Source organism: Mrakia frigida (assembly GCF_051309035.1).
Source record: "Mrakia frigida strain ATCC 22029 unplaced genomic scaffold BDY24scaffold_24, whole genome shotgun sequence".
In the NCBI taxonomy this organism is placed as follows: Eukaryota; Fungi; Basidiomycota; class Tremellomycetes; order Cystofilobasidiales; family Mrakiaceae; genus Mrakia; species Mrakia frigida.
In genome coordinates this window covers 1-19,016 of record NW_027481257.1, presented here as the reverse complement: position 1 = coordinate 19,016, position 19,016 = coordinate 1, and the positions used below count along the sequence as shown (strand labels likewise).

General features: G+C 54.6%; 7 protein-coding genes across 7 annotated transcripts; 5 read left to right on the top strand and 2 right to left on the bottom strand.

The window, feature by feature from the left end:
• The first annotated feature begins 2,049 nt into the window (after positions 1 to 2,049).
• On the top strand, positions 2,050 to 2,808 carry BDY24DRAFT_395354 (uncharacterized protein). The gene has a single exon (XM_076641287.1). It carries the CDS (start codon positions 2,157 to 2,159, stop codon positions 2,481 to 2,483), a length of 327 nt encoding a protein of 108 aa, XP_076494741.1. The 5' UTR covers positions 2,050 to 2,156; the 3' UTR covers positions 2,484 to 2,808.
• Positions 2,809 to 3,453: 645 nt separating this feature from the next.
• On the bottom strand, positions 3,454 to 4,243 carry BOL2 (Bol2p). Its single transcript, XM_076637910.1, has 4 exons — positions 4,101 to 4,243; positions 3,931 to 4,030; positions 3,780 to 3,829; positions 3,454 to 3,652 (listed from the first exon to the last, which is right to left on the bottom strand). Exons 1-4 carry the CDS (start codon positions 4,164 to 4,166, stop codon positions 3,593 to 3,595), a joined length of 276 nt encoding a protein of 91 aa, XP_076494740.1. The 5' UTR covers positions 4,167 to 4,243; the 3' UTR covers positions 3,454 to 3,592.
• Positions 4,244 to 5,046: 803 nt separating this feature from the next.
• Positions 5,047 to 9,194, top strand: SNF1 (AMP-activated serine/threonine-protein kinase catalytic subunit SNF1). The gene is made up of 12 exons (XM_076641286.1): positions 5,047 to 5,379; positions 5,738 to 5,879; positions 6,086 to 6,167; positions 6,261 to 6,269; positions 6,363 to 6,463; positions 6,548 to 6,679; positions 6,753 to 6,871; positions 6,949 to 7,446; positions 7,577 to 7,801; positions 7,892 to 8,292; positions 8,405 to 8,613; positions 8,739 to 9,194. Exons 1-12 carry the CDS (start codon positions 5,232 to 5,234, stop codon positions 8,764 to 8,766), a joined length of 2,094 nt encoding a protein of 697 aa, XP_076494739.1. The 5' UTR covers positions 5,047 to 5,231; the 3' UTR covers positions 8,767 to 9,194.
• Positions 9,171 to 10,745, bottom strand: BDY24DRAFT_395350 (uncharacterized protein). Its single transcript, XM_076641285.1, has 8 exons — positions 10,693 to 10,745; positions 10,249 to 10,394; positions 10,077 to 10,143; positions 9,896 to 9,998; positions 9,747 to 9,810; positions 9,549 to 9,662; positions 9,439 to 9,473; positions 9,171 to 9,339 (listed from the first exon to the last, which is right to left on the bottom strand). Exons 2-8 carry the CDS (start codon positions 10,382 to 10,384, stop codon positions 9,241 to 9,243), a joined length of 618 nt encoding a protein of 205 aa, XP_076494738.1. The 5' UTR covers positions 10,385 to 10,394; positions 10,693 to 10,745; the 3' UTR covers positions 9,171 to 9,240.
• A 1,034-nt stretch (positions 10,746 to 11,779) lies between these two features.
• Positions 11,780 to 12,961, top strand: BDY24DRAFT_126422 (uncharacterized protein). Its single transcript, XM_076635965.1, has 4 exons — positions 11,780 to 11,847; positions 11,939 to 12,057; positions 12,225 to 12,255; positions 12,369 to 12,961. The coding sequence occupies exons 2-4, from the start codon at positions 12,052 to 12,054 to the stop codon at positions 12,860 to 12,862; spliced, it is 531 nt and encodes a 176-aa protein (XP_076494737.1). The 5' UTR covers positions 11,780 to 11,847; positions 11,939 to 12,051; the 3' UTR covers positions 12,863 to 12,961.
• A 1,605-nt stretch (positions 12,962 to 14,566) lies between these two features.
• On the top strand, positions 14,567 to 15,837 carry BDY24DRAFT_126457 (uncharacterized protein). The gene is made up of 3 exons (XM_076635966.1): positions 14,567 to 14,768; positions 14,918 to 15,128; positions 15,212 to 15,837. The coding sequence occupies exons 1-3, from the start codon at positions 14,724 to 14,726 to the stop codon at positions 15,748 to 15,750; spliced, it is 795 nt and encodes a 264-aa protein (XP_076494736.1). The 5' UTR covers positions 14,567 to 14,723; the 3' UTR covers positions 15,751 to 15,837.
• BDY24DRAFT_126348 (uncharacterized protein) lies at positions 15,838 to 17,408 on the top strand. The gene is made up of 6 exons (XM_076635964.1): positions 15,838 to 16,378; positions 16,485 to 16,535; positions 16,625 to 16,717; positions 16,779 to 16,865; positions 16,945 to 16,986; positions 17,071 to 17,408. Exons 1-6 carry the CDS (start codon positions 15,924 to 15,926, stop codon positions 17,300 to 17,302), a joined length of 960 nt encoding a protein of 319 aa, XP_076494735.1. The 5' UTR covers positions 15,838 to 15,923; the 3' UTR covers positions 17,303 to 17,408.
• The last annotated feature ends 1,608 nt before the right edge of the window (positions 17,409 to 19,016 follow it).

The window sequence follows — 19,016 nt, the reverse complement described above, 5'->3', positions numbered from 1 at the left end:
CTCGTTCGTCGCGTCGAAACGCATAAAGAAGAATCGGACGCGTCACTGACTTCGTCCTTTCCCTCCCTTGCTTTCCTCTTCCAGATCCACTCTACCGTCACTCGAGAACTCACCACCGCCATGACTTCCCTCGTCGTCCGAGCTCTCAAGGTCCGAGACGGTCAAGCCGTCGACCTCAGCGTCTTCGGAGGACACCTCACTCATCTCGAACAGATGGGAGGATCTCTTCCTTCGTCAGGACTCTTCCCGTTGGACCTCAACCCTAGTGGAGCCGATTCAGACGGGAGCTCGAGTGAAGGAAAGAGGGACCCTGTTGTGCAGTTCGTCAAGAAGGGAGGAGTTGGATTGCCGAGGTACAAGGTCGCTGAGGAGGAGAGGGAGAGGGAGGAGGAGAAGTCGACGTCGAAGAGGAAGAACGTCGTCGAGGAGAAAGAGCTTCAGAAGAGGGAGCGGTCGAGTCAGATCATCGTGGAGGGGGAAACGCACTCGCCGGTCGAGATGGTCTTCCAGGTCGTCGTCGAGAAGGAGGAGCCCAGATCGACCCCGTCCCCTCCTCTTCCTAAACGACCTCCCCCCCCCACGGAACCCAGACAAACAGCCGTCACTCAGCCCTCTCCTCCCACCCAACCTCCACTCACCCTCCTTCGACGACAGACCATCCGGGAGAACACCATCCACATCGACCCTCCTCGTCCTCCTCCCTCCAAACAACCCGTCGCGTCTCTCGGATCTCCAGCACTCTCCCACGCCGAGTACACCAACGCTCACACGCAATTGGCCACCACTCCTCTCTCCATCTTCGACGCGCGATTCCTCTCCAGCCAATCCAACACCAGCAACAGCCCTCCATCGACCTCGTCCCTCCCCTCCACTCAAAAACACAGTCGATCCTCCTCCATCGCAACCCTCGTTCTCCCTCCCTCTCCTACCCCCTCCTCGGCGTCGACCTACCCCCGCAGCCCGCTCTCTTCCTCCTCCGCGCATCAGCAACATCAACTCGAACAACAACGAACGAGGACAGTCTCTCTGGGAGCCGTCGGAGACTCGAGACCCCCTCAACGATTCCCTCACGCGTCGTCGAGTCGAACGAGGTCGGTCACAGACGGATCCCTCCTCGCCTCAGCCGTCGCCAGAGCTTCAGCCAAAGCTCTCGAGAAGGGAATCTCGTCATCGTCGTCGTCGTCACCTGTCTCTCCTTCCGACGGGGACGGATTCGGGACTCGAGGGGTTGTTGGCGCTCGTACTCCCACCTCTTCGACCTCAGCCTTCCCTCCCTTGGATCGAATCTTCTCTCAAGGATCCTTCGCCTACCAGTACCCCTCCCCGATGTCCACTCCGAGCTCGACGTGCTTGAGCTTGTCGGAGGAGAGCGATCAGTTCGAGCTCGACGCAGGGAGGATCAGGACTTCGTCGTTCGTATCGTCTTCGTCGGCGGCGGAGGAGAGAGTGTCCTGGTACGGAGGAGAGAGAGGATCAGGAAGTGCTTTGGGGTTCGGAAGACCGCTGGGAGGGAGAGGGATCTTTGAAGGGAGCTCGATCTGGGAGGAGAAGGGACGGGAGGACGCGTCGGGATCGGGTGGGTGGGGAGGAGGAGTCACTCGCTTCGCTTCGAGTCCGTTCTTCTCGATCTCGACGAACGCTTCGAACGAGGAGGAAAAGGAACTCTACCCTACTCCTACGCCTACCTACGCTACCTACCCTTCCTCCTCCTCCTCCTCGACCGAGAGGAGACGATCTTCCCTCCCTCCTCTCAACGAAACTCGAACGGCCACCAGGACCAGCTTCTCTCCTCTACCTTCCACTCCATCCTCCCCACTCCCTCAGCAACATCTCCCGAGCTTCCTTAGAGGGTCGACACCGGACTTCTTCGCTCCCTCGCCTCCTCCCAACTCTTCCTCGTCCAACTCGAACAACGACGCGTACGGTCGAGCTCGATCGATCAGCACCTCCTCCTTTTCCCCCTCATCCTCAGTCTCCCAGCAACGAGCAACAACTCCTCGTCCAACCCAACCCAAATCCCACCCCCTTCCACCCCCTCCTTCCTCCCTCCTCCCCTCGTCGATGAGGGACAAACCCGTCTTGCCCTTCTACCAGCTCATCGATCCCAGGGCGGGTGGGTCCGCTCCCACTTCCACTGCTACCACTGGAAGAGGGAAATGGGTCTCCTCATCGTCCTGAACCCAACTGATCGTCGTTCTAGTTCCTGCATCTCTTCTCGTCTTCTCGTCCTCGTTTGCTTTTGCTTTGCACACCTCACTCCATCCTATCTCCATACAAAAACTCATTTAGGCAGGCTCTTTTTTTTGTACTTGATCCCCAAGAAACCACCTACTTATCTATCTCATCCACACGCCCCTCCCATCTCAGTCTTACATTCTGCACTCCTCACGACGCGTCGCTTTTGGTTTCGGTTCTCAATTCACGGTCCTTTATGCCTTGCCTCACTCTTATGCCCCCTCCTGTCTTTCCCTTTTGTCGACTAGCTCAGTCTCGTTCTCGTTTCAGTCCAGGTTTCGGTCTTGCCGTTCTTCGTTAGTCACTCACTCGCACACCTCCTTCGAGTCTTTCCTTTTGCTTTTGCCCACACCCACTCAACCTCCGACCATGCGTTCTCGTTTGTGATCTTCGACTTTGGTGTGCGTTTTCGACTCTTCTCTGTTCCTCTTTGCGTGCTTTTTGCGTCTGCTGAAGGGTTTCGTCAAAACCTTTCCTTCTCGTCCTTTCCCGTCTTTTGCCCAGTCAGCGTTAGTTTAGTGCTAGGTGCGAGGGAGCTTGCGAAGTCGTTGATCGATGGTAATAGCTCTTCCGTTGGTTGATACGAGAAGGAAGGAGAGCGAGAGAGAGAGAGAAAAAAGGAGGAAGAGAGACGCGTCGTCGGAGCAAGAGATCGAGTTCTTCGCTGGAGCTAAAGCTCAGCTGCTAAGGCGGGACAAAGTACGGAGGGAAGAGGGCAGAAACGCTTGGTGGGATGTTAATGAGTTGGTAGGGGTTGATGATGAGCTGAGAGAACGCGTCAAGGAAGAGCGAGGTCGAGCGGACGGGAGATGAGAGCTCCTCGTCGTTTCCTTCTAAGGGTTTTGAGGTCAGCGAACAGTATCAAGGATCTCGCGAGAGAACTCCAAGTCTGCTGGTTCAGCTTTGTCGAACAAGCCTGTCCGGGAGGTGACGAAAGGAGAAGAGGGGAGCTGTCGAGCCCAGGGTCCACGACGCGGCGTCCTCTCTTCGACGAGTGGAGAGCTTCGACTTCAATATCGACTCCAAGAACTCGATGAGACACTCCAGGTTCCACTTGTATTCTTGGGAAACATCAGAGGCATAGACAAAAGCCTCCCGGACGAGCTTCTCGCCTTAGAGCCCTCGAGAGGTCAGCTTCAGCTTCAGCTCTCTCCCTCCTCGACCGACCCTCCCTCGCCACTACGCAACCCTTAAACCGAGACCGCAAAAGGCGTAGATAAGGGCGTAACAGTCATTACTCATCTCGGACACCAGATATCTCCCTCTACCGAGCTGCTTCCTCCGTCCTCCATCAGCCCTCCCTTGATTCGAGCTCCCTCCTTCCGTCCTCCCCTGCAATCCCAACGAAGCCTCCAATTTACGGATTCGGCTGAACCTTCCCTCCCTGAGCGGCGTACTGTTCGGGTGTGAGCGTTTTCTGCGATCACGAACGAGAAGGGAGCCGAAACGAAGAGAAGGGAAACGAGAGGTCAGCTCGAGCTTTCTCCTCCTCCTCCTCCTCCTTCCTTCCTCTCGAACGAAACCGACAGAAAGGGAGCACTGACCTGCGAGAAAGCATGCAAAAGAGCGATCTCGTCCACCAGGATCGAGTTGACTGGAAGAAAAGAAGGAAGGAGTGCAAACAAACCGCCAATGATGAGCTCTCTCTCTCTTCCTTCCCTCCCTCCTCGTCTCGTTCAAAGCTCAAAGACTCACTCAGGCGATTGCGTTTCAGCGTGTTCAGTCCTTCAAAGTCGCCTGCGACAACGACTATCGAGTAGCTGGCTCCACATCCTGAGGAGGAGTCGGTGATATCCTAAGAAACGAAGATCGGTCAGCTTTGAGGAGCGCGAGAGATTTAAGGTGGGAGGAGGGAAGCGACGAACGAGATGAACGAGGTTCTTGAGAGCGGCTGCGAGCTTGTCCTTGATGTCGTTGGGTGGGACGGACATGGAGGGAAGAGAGAAGAAGAAAGAAGGGGCGGAGAGGGAGAAGGGAGTTGAACAGGAGAGGAGAGAGTCTAATGTAGGGTCATTGATTGATGAGAATGGGCGAGATCTGATCACGATATATATATATATTCAAAGCGCCGATGCAGATTTTATGGAAAGAGTTGGTTGAAAGCTCCACGTTGATCAAGAAAACCTGCAAGGGCGAAAATAACAGGAGATCGAGTGAAAGTTTCTTTCCCGACGCGTCGTTTCTTCTTCCTCTCCCTTCTCCTCCCTGACTTCCTTCCCTTCTCTTTCTCTCTTTCCATTACGTTCGTTATCCCTCAGAAAGCACCAACACGAAGTCCTCGCCAACCTAGCTCGAGTAATTAAGCGACCCAGGAGGCGCAGAGTTTGGACACGACGCTCGTTGTGGATCTGCTGGGTTTTGCTCGATCGCTGGGTTCCATCTCGCTCGTCTTTCGTATGGCTTCGACGATGTCGCTAGATTTGGTGTGATCGACGAAGAGGATAGATCTAGAAGGGATCATAGACGAGGAGAGTCGAAGGAAAGAGCGAGGAGATGGAGACGGCCGCGGCGGCTCTTCTCGAGTTCATACCCCCGTCCCACCGAGCCGAAGGTTTGGACAGACGACCAGATCTTACCGGTACTTTTTTTTCTATCTTTCACCGCCCCGCCGTTGTTGGTGCGAGGAGGAGGCGAGGGATCGAACCGAAACGAGACGACGCGCGCGTGTCAACCCTCTCTCTTCGCTTTTATCGTCGCTCTTGAATGATCTCAAACCGCCTCTCTCTATATCTCAGCTCTTCCTATCTCCCGATCCCACACCGCCTCCCCTTCTTTTTCCATCAAACTTTTTCCCTTCCCTTCGGATCACAAGCTTGACTCAGGTGGCACAGTCAAACAAGACAGCTCCAAGCTCCTTCCTTCCCTCTCTACCTCCTTCTCTTCCTTCCAACGCTCAACGCTCAACGCTCAATTCTCCGCTCTCTCCCTCTTCGCGCTCTCCTCTCTCTTCCCCTTCTCCCCTCCATCCCCGCTCGGCTTCGTTCGACTCTCGCGCGATGTCCTCGCACTCGCAACAGCCTCCTTCTTCCTCCAACGGACCAGGACACGGTTCTAATGGGAACGCGAACGATCACAAACCTGTCAAGATTGGCCAGTACCTTCTGCTGCAGACGTTGGGAACCGGAAGTTTTGGAAAGGTGAAACGTGAGTTCGAAGGGTTCAAAAGGGAGCGGTATGGAAGGAGAAGAGAGTGGGATGCTCGCTCGCTCGGCCCTTCCCTTCCCTTCTTTGCCTTCCTTCCTTCTTTGGGGCTTCCTCAAGAGAGACGATCGAGCAAAGAGAGCATACATGCATACATGTGCTCTCCTTTCTCTCTCCTGATTCAACCCACCCACCTCTCAAGGAAAGCTCGACCTTTCGCTGGTCGACTCCCATCACCAATCGTCCTCCTCCCCTCTTGTTTCAACTCTCCAGTTTCCACCCTCCTCCTTTCCTTTCAAGCGCGTTCGCTGACTCGTTTCTAATCTTGTTGTTGTTGTTGTTGTTGCTTGAGAATGATTAGTCGCCGTCCACTCTGTTACCGGACACAAGGTCGCCATGAAGATCATCAACCGAAAGAAGATCATCAACATGGACATGACCCCGAGAGTAAAGAGGGAGATTCAGTACTTGAAGCTGCTGAGGCATCCTCATATTATCAAGCTGTGAGTAAACGTGTTTGTTGGGATGAAATAGTAGGAGGCGAGTGGGAGGGAGGGGGGCGAGGCGAGACGATGGGAGGGAAGGGGAAGGAGCTCGGTTCCGTCCCCTTTGTTTTTCAGGCGGGCTCGAGAAAGGAAAGGAACAAGGTCGAAGAGCTTGCAGCTGGTTCTACAGAGAGCTGACTATCTTATCTTCTTCATCGCTACAGCTACGAGGTCATCACCACTCCCACGGACATCATCATGGTCATCGAATACGCGGGAGGCGAGCTCTTCAATTACATCGTCGAGGTGAGTCCTTTCTGCCCTCCCTCTCGTCCAGGCTCGGTCTCGTAGAGCTCAACCTGACCTCCCTTCGTCTTCCTCGTTCTTCTCTTCTCTCAGAAAGGAAAGGTTCGTCGAGCTCCTTCCTTCCTTCGTCTCAGCCTCGTCCGAAGCTCGACCTGACCCGGCTCCCTTCCCTTCCCTCCATCCTTTCCTTCTCAGATGCCCGAGGACGAAGCTCGTCGGTTCTTCCAGCAGATCATCTGTGCCATCGAGTACTGCCATCGTCACAAGATCGTTCATCGAGATCTCAAGCCTGAGAAGTAAGTCTTGCCCTTCCTTTGTTCGTTCGCTCGAAGCCGTTGCTGACGAGCTCAACGCGCGACCACCCTCTCTTTTCTTTCCAGCCTGCTCCTCGACGACTCGCTCAACGTCAAGATCGGTGACTTTGGTCTCTCCAACATCATGCAGGACGGAGACTTCCTCAAGACGAGCTGTGGAAGTCCAAACTATGCTGCTCCCGAGGTGATCAGTGGGAAGTGAGTCCTCCTCCTGTCCTTCCTTCGCCTCGACGTTGCGAGAGCTGACAGGACGTTCTCCTTTTGCTCTCAGGCTCTACGCTGGACCCGAGATCGATATCTGGAGTTGTGGTGTGATCCTCTACGTGATGCTCTGCGGTCGACTCCCCTTCGACGACGAGTACATCCCCACCCTGTTCAAGAAGATCAACGGTTCGTCCTTCCTCTCCTTCCCTCCCTTCGTCTTCTTCCGACGCACGAAGCTCACGCCTCTCCCCTTTCCTCTCTAGGCGGAATCTACCACCTTCCAGCCTACCTCTCCCCCGACGCCAAATACCTCCTCTCCCAAATGCTCATCGTCGACCCGGTCAAACGAATCACCATCTCGGAAATCCGTCAACTCCCCTGGTTCCAAACCAACCTCCCTCGCTACCTCTCCCCTCACCCTTCTACCCCTTCCAACGAACACGGCCCTCCCATCGGAGATCTCGCTACCCTCATCGCCAACGACTCGAACGAAGCAGGCTCGGTCGACGCGAATGGAGTCCGACGAGCGAGTCAGGATTCTTCGACCGAGGGGATGGATCCAGAGAAGGAGGCCGCCAAGAGAGGCTGGGTGTACACGTACGATCTCGGAGTGATTGACGAGAAGATTGTGGAGGAGTTGGTAGGGAAGATGCAAGGGTGGAAGAGGGAGGACATCTGGGAGGCGTTGAAGAGGGAGGGGGACAACCAGATCAAGGTGGCTTTCCAGTTGGTGAGGGATCATAGGAGGATGCTGAAGGGTGGTGAGTTCTATCTTTCGTCTCGTACGTTTGGGATTGGGTGGGTGAGAGGGAGGAGTGGTCGAGGAGAAGGACGCGTCGAAGCTCGAAGCTCACCAACTTTCCCTTCCCTTTTCTATGATACGTCGTGCAGTCGAAGGAGGTGTCGACGATGGGGACGAGGACTCTCGAGCCTTGGAAAGCTTCCTCGCTGTCTCCCCACCGGCTTGGGATCTCGCTCCTGGAGCCTCGAGAGGACGAGGATCGTTGGCTCCACCGGAGGAGGACGAGTACGACGATGAGGACGAGGACGAGGAAGACGGGATCCCTCACTCGAACTTTGCCCTGCTGGATACGTCGTTGCCTGGTTACCTCGAAGGTAAGCTCATTCTTCCTTTTCCCATCTCGTCTCTCGACGCGTCGAGCTCTCACTGACCATTCCCTTCCTTCTCGTTCCTTCTCCCTCCAGACAACGCCAACGACTCCATCAACCTCTCCTCCTACGCTGCCTCCGCAACAGCAGCAGCAGCCGTCGTCGCTTCCACCAACTCTCTCGCCGCTTCCTCCTCCACAGCGACAGGAACCTCCGGATCCAACTCGTCCCGACCTCGTCAGCACAAACCTCGTTGGCATTTCGGGATCCGATCGAGGAGTCCACCGATGGAGGTCATGCTCGAGATTTATCGAACGCTGAAGGCTCTGGGGATGGAATGGAGGAGGAAGACGGATCTGCCTGGGTCGGAGGGAGGAGCTGGGGGAGAGGGAGGAGGTGGAGACGGGAAGGAGGGAGGCGGAGCGAAGGGGAAGAAGGAGGAGCAGGAGAGAGGGCTGTTCTTTGTTGAGACGAGGTGTAGGGTTAGGGATGTGGTGGTGAGTCTTCATCTTTCATTCGCACTCTCGAGTCTCGTTCTCGGCGCGTCGAAGGAACCAAATCGGAAACGAACGCTGACCTCTCCCTCCCGTCCCTTCTCAACGCGAACAGGTTCGAATGGATCTCCAACTTTACAAGGTTGACTCGTCCAACTATCTTGTCGACTTCCGAAACGTAGGGTACTACCGAACCCCTCCCGATCAACCTGGATTCGCAAGACTCCAAACCACACCTCTCACGACGGCGCCAGCTGGAGTAGGAGCGGAGGAACAGACCCAGGAGGTGTGCAGTCCGTTTTTGTTCTTGGATTGTGCTTGTCGGTGAGTGAACTCTCTCCTTTTCTTGTCGAGACGTTCTCGAATTGGGGAAGACAAGGAGGAGAACGAGGACGGAGGAAGGAATGAAACGCGTCGAGCTCACGCCTTTCCCTTTCTTCTCCTTTCAGATTGATCGTCGAGCTCGCTGGAGGTTGAAACTCTCCCCTTTCCATCTTGATGCAATCAACGCTAGCACCAAACGAAAACAAATTGAAACGAACACACTCTCGACTCTCTCAGGATACTTTATCTAGCTCGTCCCGCTTGTTTCTCTATTTTTTTAGATGTGTTTCTCGTCCTCGGTCTCTTCTCAGTCTGTTTGTTCTCGGATCGGTTTCTCAGGTTCTTTCTATGCTTTCCTTCTTTATCTTTAGATACCCCTCTCTTTCTCTCCTCTCGTTCTTACGATTTTGACGCGTCTGCCTGCCTCTCTGATCCTTCTCCTCAGTTCGAACGATCTGTCTCTCGGTAGTTTCGGTTCTCGAGGTGGTTCCAAATATATTTAAGGACTGTAGCTCCTACGCCCATGCCCACGAAGCTTGCGAGGAGAGGAAGGAGGACGAAAGGGAAGGGTCGTGAGATCAAGATTGATTGAGAACGAAAGGCGAGGAGCACCGAGGGTAGACTGAGTTAGACGACAATTTTCTCCTTGAAGAACTTCTCCCAATCGTCCTTCCCCCACGAGGAAGAAATGCTCCCTTCGATGAGACCGTCGAAGAGAGCGGTGGGCTGTTTCGAAGGAAGGAAGACGAAAGACGCGTCGAGTCAGGTTCATTCGTTCGAGCGAGAGGGAGGCGAACAGGGGAGAGAAGAGGAACGAGGACGAACGGTAACGTGTATCCCGTTTTGACGACCGAGCTTGACTGCAAAGACCAAGTCCAAAGCTCGGGTCAGTTGAGAAGGGCGAGAAAAAAGAAAGGAGGAGTGAGAAGACTCGCCATTGTACTTCAAATCGTCCGTCACGTCCACACCTCCGTTAGGAGAGGATTTGAAGGTGAGCTTGTCGAGGAAGGTGGTCTTCTCGTCGGAAGTTTCGAGGACTTGGCTGGCGACTGAGCAAGAGAATGGCAAGAAAGTCAGCTGGGAGATCGAGCGGCAAGGCGAGAGAGAGGAGGGAGAGGAAGAGGGCGACGAACGAGTTGCGAGGTTCTCTCGGATTTGAACGGAGGTGAGGGAGGAGGCGGGTCTGTCGAAGTAATCCTGTAGGTAGAGGGGCAATATTCGAATGGTTAGGAAGAGACCGACGACGACGACGGAGGAGTGAGAGGACGTTGAGGGAACCCACTTCCTGATGGACAAAGAGCAGCTTGAAGTAGGTCCAGAAGTTGGAAGGGGAGACGGCTCCGAAGGCAAGAGCTGCTTCGTGGAGGTAGGTGGAGGTTGCGTGCCTGTTTTGGTCGAGAAAGAGAAAGACGAGGGAGGGCGTCAACGTCCGTTGAACGATCGAAAGGAGGCAACAAGCTCACCAAGGCTGAGGTTGCAGACGAATGATGAAGCTCATCTTCCCAGCAAGCTTCCCTTCATCAGAGATGACTGTCGTAGACAGACGAATCAGGACGAGAATCAGTCTCGGATGACAAGGAAGCCGGTGAAAACAACGAGCTGAGAATGAGAGATCATGGAGGAGAGGGGACTCACGAGGAATGACGTTCTCGTCCAACGATTTGACAATTTTCGCACTGAAGGGGCAGTTGGTATCGAGGTAGACTTCAAGGATGTGAGGAGAGGTGATGGATCCGAGTCGAAGGAAGGAGAGAGCGGGTTTGAGAGCCATGGTTCGGGGGCTGAAGTAGGTGGAGGTCGAAGGAAGAGTTAGCGCTGTGAGAAGGTGAAGATTTGAGCGATCTGAGATAGAACAGGATGTCGAGGGAAATTTAAGGCTATGCTCTATGAGGGAGAGAGAGAGAGAGCTTCAAGAAGTATGTCGCTGGTAGTTCAGCCGTCTAGAAGGAGGGAGGACGTCGAGCTCATCATCTCCCTTCTTCTCCCTCGGTCGTGCCCGTCGACGCTTGCCTCCAAACCTTCCACCCAGTCGAGAATCTCCAACAGAGAAATGCGAAGAGACAAAGGGTCTGAACTCACTGATAGAGTTTTTGAAAAAGAAGGTTTCGCGAAGGAAGTGGTCGGGAGGGAAGAGGAGGGAAGCGAGAAGGAAAAGCGAAACGTCGAGTCGGGCGTCTTTGAGCTCATCTTGACAAGGATTTTTTTTCTTCTGCTTTCTCCAGTCTCGGATTCAGGAGCGATTCTTCATTGCTCCCGAGTGGGAAATCATCCAGAAGCAAAATCCTCTCCCTAGCAACCCTCGGAAGCTCCCATCTTGACGACGAACTTTGAAGGGGTGGATTCGAAGTCGACGACTCCTTCCTTCCCTCTTACAGCCATCATCGATCCTGAAAAGGATCTTTCACGCAGAACTACGAAAGCTGGCATGCAAAATGGAGTCCTTCCAGAGTGAGTTTCGGACGAGGATACCGGTGAACGAGAGGAAGGAGGGACGAAGGAGATGGAGGGAGATGGCGAAGGAAGTGAACTGACCTTGCGTCCTTCCTTCTCGTCGTCGCTTCCCTCGCAGGTTTCGCAGGCTTGCTTCACAATCTCCAGCACCCCTTCAAGACCCAGGGGTTTCGTTCTTTCTTTTGTGAGCTCTCTCGAGGAATCAAAGATGAAGGAGGAAGGAAGATGTCCGAGCTCACCTTTCTTTTTCTTCTTCCTCCTCTTCGTCTCGTTTTCCACTCAGTCCCTTTCCTCCGTCCTCTAGGCCTTCAGCGTCGATTACCTGGAAGGTTCCTTCTTGAATGTACTAGGTGAGTTTTGATTCCGTTTCCTAAAAGAGGATCAGCTTGAGGACGAGAAAGTGCGAGCTCATCCCCTCCCTCCCTTCCCCTCCCCTTCTCTTTAGGTTTCCATCCGTCGATAAGCTGAGCTTGATTGACCTCAAAGCTGGTTAGTCTTGTACTTTACATACGTCTCCGTTTGATGAGTAAATTTCTTCGCTGACCCAACTTCGCGTTCGCTCCTACAGATCTCTTCGACTCTGCCCAATCTCATCTCCTTGCGCCCTCTTCGAAGGCAGACGGACAATGGGGCTGACCTCGTCGCTCGCAGTCTATCTCTACCCTTCTGCTTCACTCTTAGAAGGCTCTTCAGCTGACAGTCGTATACTACGACCCGTTGACTCCGCTCTCCTGGTCTGGAGCTCTGCTTTCTCGCCCGGCGGAGGAAGGTTGGCTCGTTCAGGTCAGTCCACTTTGTCCTTCTTCTTTCGAAACTGTTGCAGGTTCTCTCAGTTCACGCATGAGCTGATAACTATCACCCACTCTTCCCACAGATACAGCTCCGCCAGATGTTCCCTTCCCACTCGTCCTCGGCAAGGATCGTTCAGGTCGTCGCCGCCTCGAAGCTGAATTGGAAGCTTTTTGACCGTGAGGAGAGATCCAGAGTATGATTGTGAGGTGAGCTGTCTTCTTCCTACTGAAGACCTTCCACAGCATCTTCTCGAGCTGATATCTTGTCTACCGCGCTGCGTTCTTCCAGACCCGTTCTCTCTCGCAGTTCGTCTTTGTCTTCGTCGACGCTCGTTTCGAAAGCTACTGAACCGTTACCTTACGGAGCAGAGCACTGCGGTGTACGCAAGCTTCTCGACTTGTGAGTCTCGTCCTCACCCATTCAAAATCCGTGCGTTCGCCAGTCGGAAGGGACAGACCGCTGACCTCGACGCGTCGTTCTCCTCCCGTCTCTTCTTCGTGCTCCTCCTTTAGCTCTCGGTCCCGTTGTATCAAAGCCTCAATCCATGTTCGTTATTTCAATCGAACTCACCACCTCGGATGAGACTAGCTATCCTCAGTCGACGTCGAAGTCGCTTCGGAGGAGGGTACCTCTCCCTCCTCCGCCAGACGACTCCCTCTCGACTCGACGATCCCTCCCCCCGCCCCCGCCTAAAGTCCACGCCTCCCCCCCCCCTCTCCTTCCGTCATATCTGACCCCTCTCTCTCCACCTCCAACCCGACGATCCATCCCAACTCGATCAACTCACCACTTTCCTCGTCCTCCTCTGCCTCTCCTTACCAACCACACCCACATCCCAACGACGACTACCCTCCCACCTCCGCCATCGACTCCCCGTCCAACGCCGTTGCTTCGACCTCAACCTCAGCTTCGAAACGACGATCCAGCAGCCGCTCTGTCGCAGGAGGCGGACGGAACGGACCTGTCGCTCGAAAGAAGAACGAGAAGAGCGGAGGAGGCAGATTGAGTTCGGCGGTGAATATGGATGCTGAGGTGGATCACAAGGCGGATCAGCTGGCTGGGCGTGAGGATGGAGAGGGAAAGCTCGCGAAGACGGAGCAGGAGGGGTTGGAATTGCAGGGAATGGGGACCGCTGGTGAGTCTCGCGTCTCGCCTTCGTTTCGTTTCGTCTCGTTGTTGTTCTTCGAGAAGGGAGAGTAGAGGAAGACCTCGACGAGGGCGTGAGGAATGGAATGGGGAAGAAGAGGGAAAGAAGAGGGCAAGGGGGGACCGACTCGACGCGTCGCTTCGTTTCGTTTCGTCTCGCCTCGTCTTCCACACTGACTCTTCGACGCGCCTCCCTTCTCAGCCGCCTTCCTCGCCTAACATCAGCACAACTCGGAACAGACTACAAAACACTGGATGGCTTTCCTAGCGGATGTGTTTGGGCAGGGGTTGGGAGGAGCTGGAGGTGAGGGGGAGGGAGGGGACGAGGAGGGAGAGGCAGAGGAGGTTTGAGCTGGCGTCGCTAGGATATGGATGGTTCTGTTCAATCCTACGGCGTTGCTGGGAAAGAGGAGAGCAAAGAAGGGAGAGGAAGAGGTCCCCTCGCTCATTGGCCGTTCTTCTGCAGATCCGATGTTGGTTCAGTCGCTCGAGAGAGCGACAGCGACGCGACAAAAGATCCGTTTGGCAGATCATGGGAAGAGTTGGACGTAGCTAAGGTGGATTAATGACTCGTGTTGGATGAAAGCAAGAGAAAACAGGAGGTGGAAGGGGCTGAGGACGACTGTGGGCGGCGAAAGCTGAGGCGAGCTCAACTTCCCTGCATGCCTGCTTTCTCTTCTCACCAGCCATCCCCTTTCTTTTCCCAACTCTCCCTCCAGATCTGATCGATTTACCTAGAGAGGTACGGAATCTTCCCATCCACTTCGAGGCTGTCAAGAACGGTATCGCGTGAGTTCGAACGAGGGCAAGGACGAAGGGATGGAGGGAAGGAAAAGAGATGGGGCGAAGCTGACCCTCTCTTTTTTGCCCTCATTCCTTCACAGATCTATATTTTCGCTTCTTCAGGATGCTCTCTACACGTTGCTATCTCATCTCGTAGTAATTCCGTCCAGTTCCATCGCTTCTGGTGAGCTGGTCGTCCTCTTTTTCACGCGTCGAAGGGACTGACTTCCAGCGCACGCTGAGGCTGATCCTTTCTCCCCCTTCTTCTCATCGTCCTTCCTCTTTCGCAGATTTTCAGGCTTTCTCATCGCCTTCTACACCACCACTGAGACTTGAGGATCTAGATCAGCATGGCCTAGGTACGTCTGAACCACTCTGAGGGGTTCTGAGAAAGAATCTCTTTTTTGGGTCTTCGCTCGAGCTCAACCTCCTCCCCTTTCCCTTTCCCTTTCGTTTCAGACTGGCCCTCTCCCTCTTCGTCGTTCCTTTTCGGCTCTCTTTGACGTGGGATACGTCAGTCCGACACATCATTCTAAAACTTTATAACATAATTTTGAACACTGAGTCTTCTTTGTTCTTTTCTTCCTCCAGGTCACTCTCGTCGTCGTCGACTCGACCCTTCGCCCAGGAATTAGGTTTCTCCCCACCTACAGGATGCGATCAAGCAGAGCGGTTTGACGAGACCTACGAAGGAGGATTCGCGTGGTCGCCTTTAGGCTGTCTCGCGTCTCGAGGGAGAATCGAGGATCTGTTCGCGTCGAGAATCAAGGTCAGTCTGTCTTTTTCTTCTCGCACCAGAGAGCCCTGTACTCTTCAAAAGCTGAATCGAACGTCTCGCATCTCGCACCTTCTATACATTCTTTCTGCCAGGTGAACCCCCCTCTCAGCTCGACGCCTCGCTCGCTCAAGCCACTCTCGTCGTTCCGTAACTCTCGACTATGGACGGTCAGATCCCTCTTGATAGCCGATGTATGGGGCTCAAGGTACGTTCTAGTACTCTCTGCAAGATTTCGCATCCTGTCCTGCACTGACGCTCCGTCTCTTTCACTCTCTTCGTTCCTCCTTCCTCCTCCCTTCTCGATTTCACGTGTCTTGATCTTCCCCCCCCACCCCCCCTTCGCACGCCGGACAGATATGGTCATGGGGACCTGCCAACGAGCCTATCGTGGTGATCGAGGAGGGAAGAGGTCCCTCAAGGTTCCTTTCCACGAAGGAAGCTTCGGCTTGTCGGGAGCAAAGGTTGTTTGGTCGAAGGAGGAACGAGGGAACGAGGGAGGGAGGGAGCAAGGGGACGATGCTGAGACGGATTGACGAGAAGATAGGGTTGGAACTGGAATGTATGCGTGAGTTCCACTATTTTCTTCTCTACTTCCATGGACTCAAAGCGAGAAGAGCTGACCGTCCTTCCTCTCCCGTCGTTGCTCAGCCCCACTTCCCTTCACCCGTTGCTCGACCAATTGTGAAAACTCTCCTTTTCTCCCTGCCGACATCAAACTCGGAAGCTGCAAATTTTCGCCCTTAGCGCCTTCTGGGCGTCCTCCGATCGAACCAAACGAACACTCAAAACCCCTCTTCGCTTCACGACGCCTCTTTTCCCTCCCTTCCCTCTTCCTCTTCTTTCCCTTCGAACCACGACAACCTCCAACCACCACCTCCTCAGAACAACCCAAACTCCGGTCTCCACCACATCCTCCTCCTCCTCCTCCCTCCTCTTCGCCCTCCTCTTCTTCAACGTTCCCTTCGTCGAAGATCCCGCCTCCTACTGGATCGACGTCGAGCTCAACATTCCTCCTTCGACCTTCCCTTCCCTCCGTTTTCCAACTCCTCCCTCACTCTCAACACTCCCTCACCTTCGTCGACCAAGTCCTATACTCGCCTCCAACCTTCTTAGGAAACGAAGCAGGAATCAACAACCGGAGCAGCATCAACCCTCGAATCCACCTCCCTCCCTTCCCGCGTCTTTGATCGGCTCAGCCCTCCTTCCTTTGGATCCCCCAAACCTTCGCTCCAAACCTTCGACATCAAAGCCGTCCTCCTTCTTCCTTCAACTTCCTCACCTCTCACCTCGACTCTCAATCTCACGCTCAAACCCAGCAGCTCTTCCCCTTTTAAAAACTCAATCCTCTCCTCTCCTCCCGATGCTTCCCCCAGCAGCTCCTCCCCTACTCCCCGTCACCAACTCGTCCGACGGTCTCAACAGACTTCTTCGCCCATCCTCTACCGAGGGATTACGAGTCTCGTCCCTCACCTCCTTCTACGACAGAATTGGAGGAGAAACCAACCTGCCACGGTCTGGGCGGGGTAGCAGGGATTCGGAGTGGCTCCTCAACTGGAAACTCCCGTCGTCGTCCTCCCAAGGAAGGTACTCCAACATCGGAAAAGGAGTACCGAATACACCGGTGCACGAAGGCTGGCAATTCCCATCTGTGCCGAGCACACCAGCTCTTGCGACCGACGACGCTCCCTCGCCACCTCCCATCTCCTCCGACGCTCCAACTCCTCCTCCCAAGGCACGTCCCTTCTCCTCTTCGCCATCGGTTCCTTCCGCCACCCTCGTCGTTCCGGATCTTCTTTCCTCCCGCGTCAATTCAGGGTGAGTCGGCCCGTCGTCGTCTTTCGTCTTTGCGTCCCCTTCGTCGCGTCGTGCGAGCTTGAACTTCCGATATTAACCTCAATCCCCCCTCGCTTTTCGTATACAGGATCTCGGGGACTCTCAAGACTGCCGTTTCTACCCACAAGGTCGTCTTCGGGTGAGTTCCTCACTTTCATTTCTCCGACTTCGATTCGATGTTTTTGCAAGGGCTGACCTGCTCTTCCGTCTGCTCTTCATCCCTTCCAGAAACACTGGGAAAGCTCGGGATGAATCTAGAGTCGATACAACTTCACTCATGGTCACGCTTGAGGATGCGAGGAGCGTCTTGGTTCAGAAGGAGTGAGTCCCGTCTCTTTTCTCATTCTCCCTTCCACTTGAGCTCATCTCGCTCTTCCTGCAGCAGACCGTCCATTTTGGAGGCCGAACGAGCTCGAGCTCAGAATCTGACGCTCACCAAGGGCGACTCCAAGGTCGAGACGCAGCCCGAGTGAGTTTCGACGCGTCGAGCACGATCGTTCGCTTCCTCGACGTCTTGCTGACCTGCCTTTTCTTCTCTGTCGCATCAGGGACTCGACTCACAACTCTCAGCTCGTCCAGCCGAAGAAAACGTGAGTTCTTCTCCCCTCGAACCCAACAGTCGTGTCGTCGAGAGTTCGAAGCCGACCAACCATCCTCTTTTTCTGGATACACAGCGCCGCTGCTGCTGCTGCTGTCCCTCCCCCTTCTTCCGCGGTCAACGCCGTTGCCGGTCCCTTGTCGTCCAAGCTTTCGTCGAACGTCCGATCCGCCGAACCAACACTCTCCGATGACAAGATCGACGAACTCGACGACGATCGAAACAACCTCGTCCCAGGAACCTACCCTTCGAAGGCAGTCGGCGAATCTCAGGAGGAGAACAATGATCGCTTGGAAGCTGCTGTCTGAGTTCACTCTGCTCGTTGGTTCCTTAGTCGCGTCTTGGAAATGGAGGAACCGAACCTGACTCCTCTGTCCTCTTCCCTCGAACCTGAAGTCCCGAGCTCCTTCCTCCTCCTCCCCCGGCTCCAGCTCCAGTTCAACCAGAGGCTCCCCTTCCTCCAGTAGCACCACCAGCACCCGTTCCCGTCCCCGTCGTCGGTCTCGAGCAGCAAAAGGATCAACTTGAACTCGACGAAGCAGCTCCTCCTCCTCCCGCTCCTGCACCAGCACGTCCCGTCCCAGCACAGGCAGCAGTCGTTCGAATTGGTCGTAACTCCGTACTCGAGCCAGGAGTTGACTTCCAAGGTTCGCTTCCATCTCATTTATCTCGTCGTCGCGTGGCTGAGCACGATTCGCTGACTCGTCCCTTTCGTTATTTTCTTCTACAGGCGCTATCAAGGGCTGTCAGTGTTATCTCGACCTTCCTCCTTTTTTGCTTCCCCCAAACTGACCGCCTCTCTCGTCCTCTTTTGTTTTAGTCAACGGCATTCGCAAACAGGCTAACAAGAGGAACGTCCTCCTCATCGACCCCGACCTCTCCCTTTCCTCTCATCCTCGCCACCCTCCTCCCTTCCCCCCCCTCCATTTCCGATCACCCGACCCTTCCCTCCCCTTCGCTCGGCTCCAACCCTCCAACAGACTCCTCAAATCCTACAACCCAAATCTCATCGCATTCGAAACCAATCTCTCCTCCCTTGCTTCTGCCCTCTCGAACACCGACTCCTTCTCCACTCCTCCCCAGCTCTCCGTCCTCCTCCTCAACGCTATCAACCTCACTTATGATTTCAAGACGAGCTTGAGATGTACCAGTCCGATGTTCGAGAAGCCTGGGAGCTGGAATGCTTTCTGGCTGGTGGTGCTTGGGAAGTTGTGGGGAGGGATGATTGGGGCGAGGGAGGTTGCGGCGAAACAGGGGAGGGAGGACGGGTTGATTGGGGTCGAGGATGGGTGGGAGGAGTTGGTTGGCGTTGAGGAGGTAGAGGAGAAGCTTCCCGGGGTGTTCTTGGTGCTGAGGGTGTTGGTTGGGCAGTACAGGAGTGTGGAGAAGATGTTGAAGAACGAGGGGGAGGAGGAGGAGTGAGGGGTCTTGTTGTTTTGTTGTTTTCGGGTTTCATGGGGTTTTGTGATGCCTTGGCTTTGTTGTTTGTACTTGCCTTGGCTGCTTCGTGTGCTTCGTATCTGTTTTCTTTTCTTGTTGGATTTGGCTCGTCGAAGATGATGATGGTTTTGCTTCGTTGTGGAATTGAGACGCGCCGCAAGTCGAGAGGCGAGAAGAGATCGTTTGTCGTCTTTCGCTTTCGAAAAAGCGACGATGAGAGACATCTACCTTAACATGATTGGTTTAAGAGGCAAGCACGAACGTAGGTGCAGGTGTCCAGATGACAGGAGCGAGGAAAAGAGGACGGAAGAGTCTAGCACAACGCGACGACGACGAGAGTTCCACTCTCTCCGCCCAACTCAATGATTGCCCCGTCTCTATACACAAACTTGAACCCACCGTATGGAAATTCTTCAGAGTCGTCTAATAAGCATTCCAAAGTGATTGATACCGTCGGAGTATGGTGGGTATCAAATTTGACGACCCAGCTTGGTGAACCTGTCCTCTCCGAGCCTCTCTCGCCCGAAACAAAGGATTGCTCCGTAGCTATACACGAACTCGAACCCAGAATGTAGGAATCTC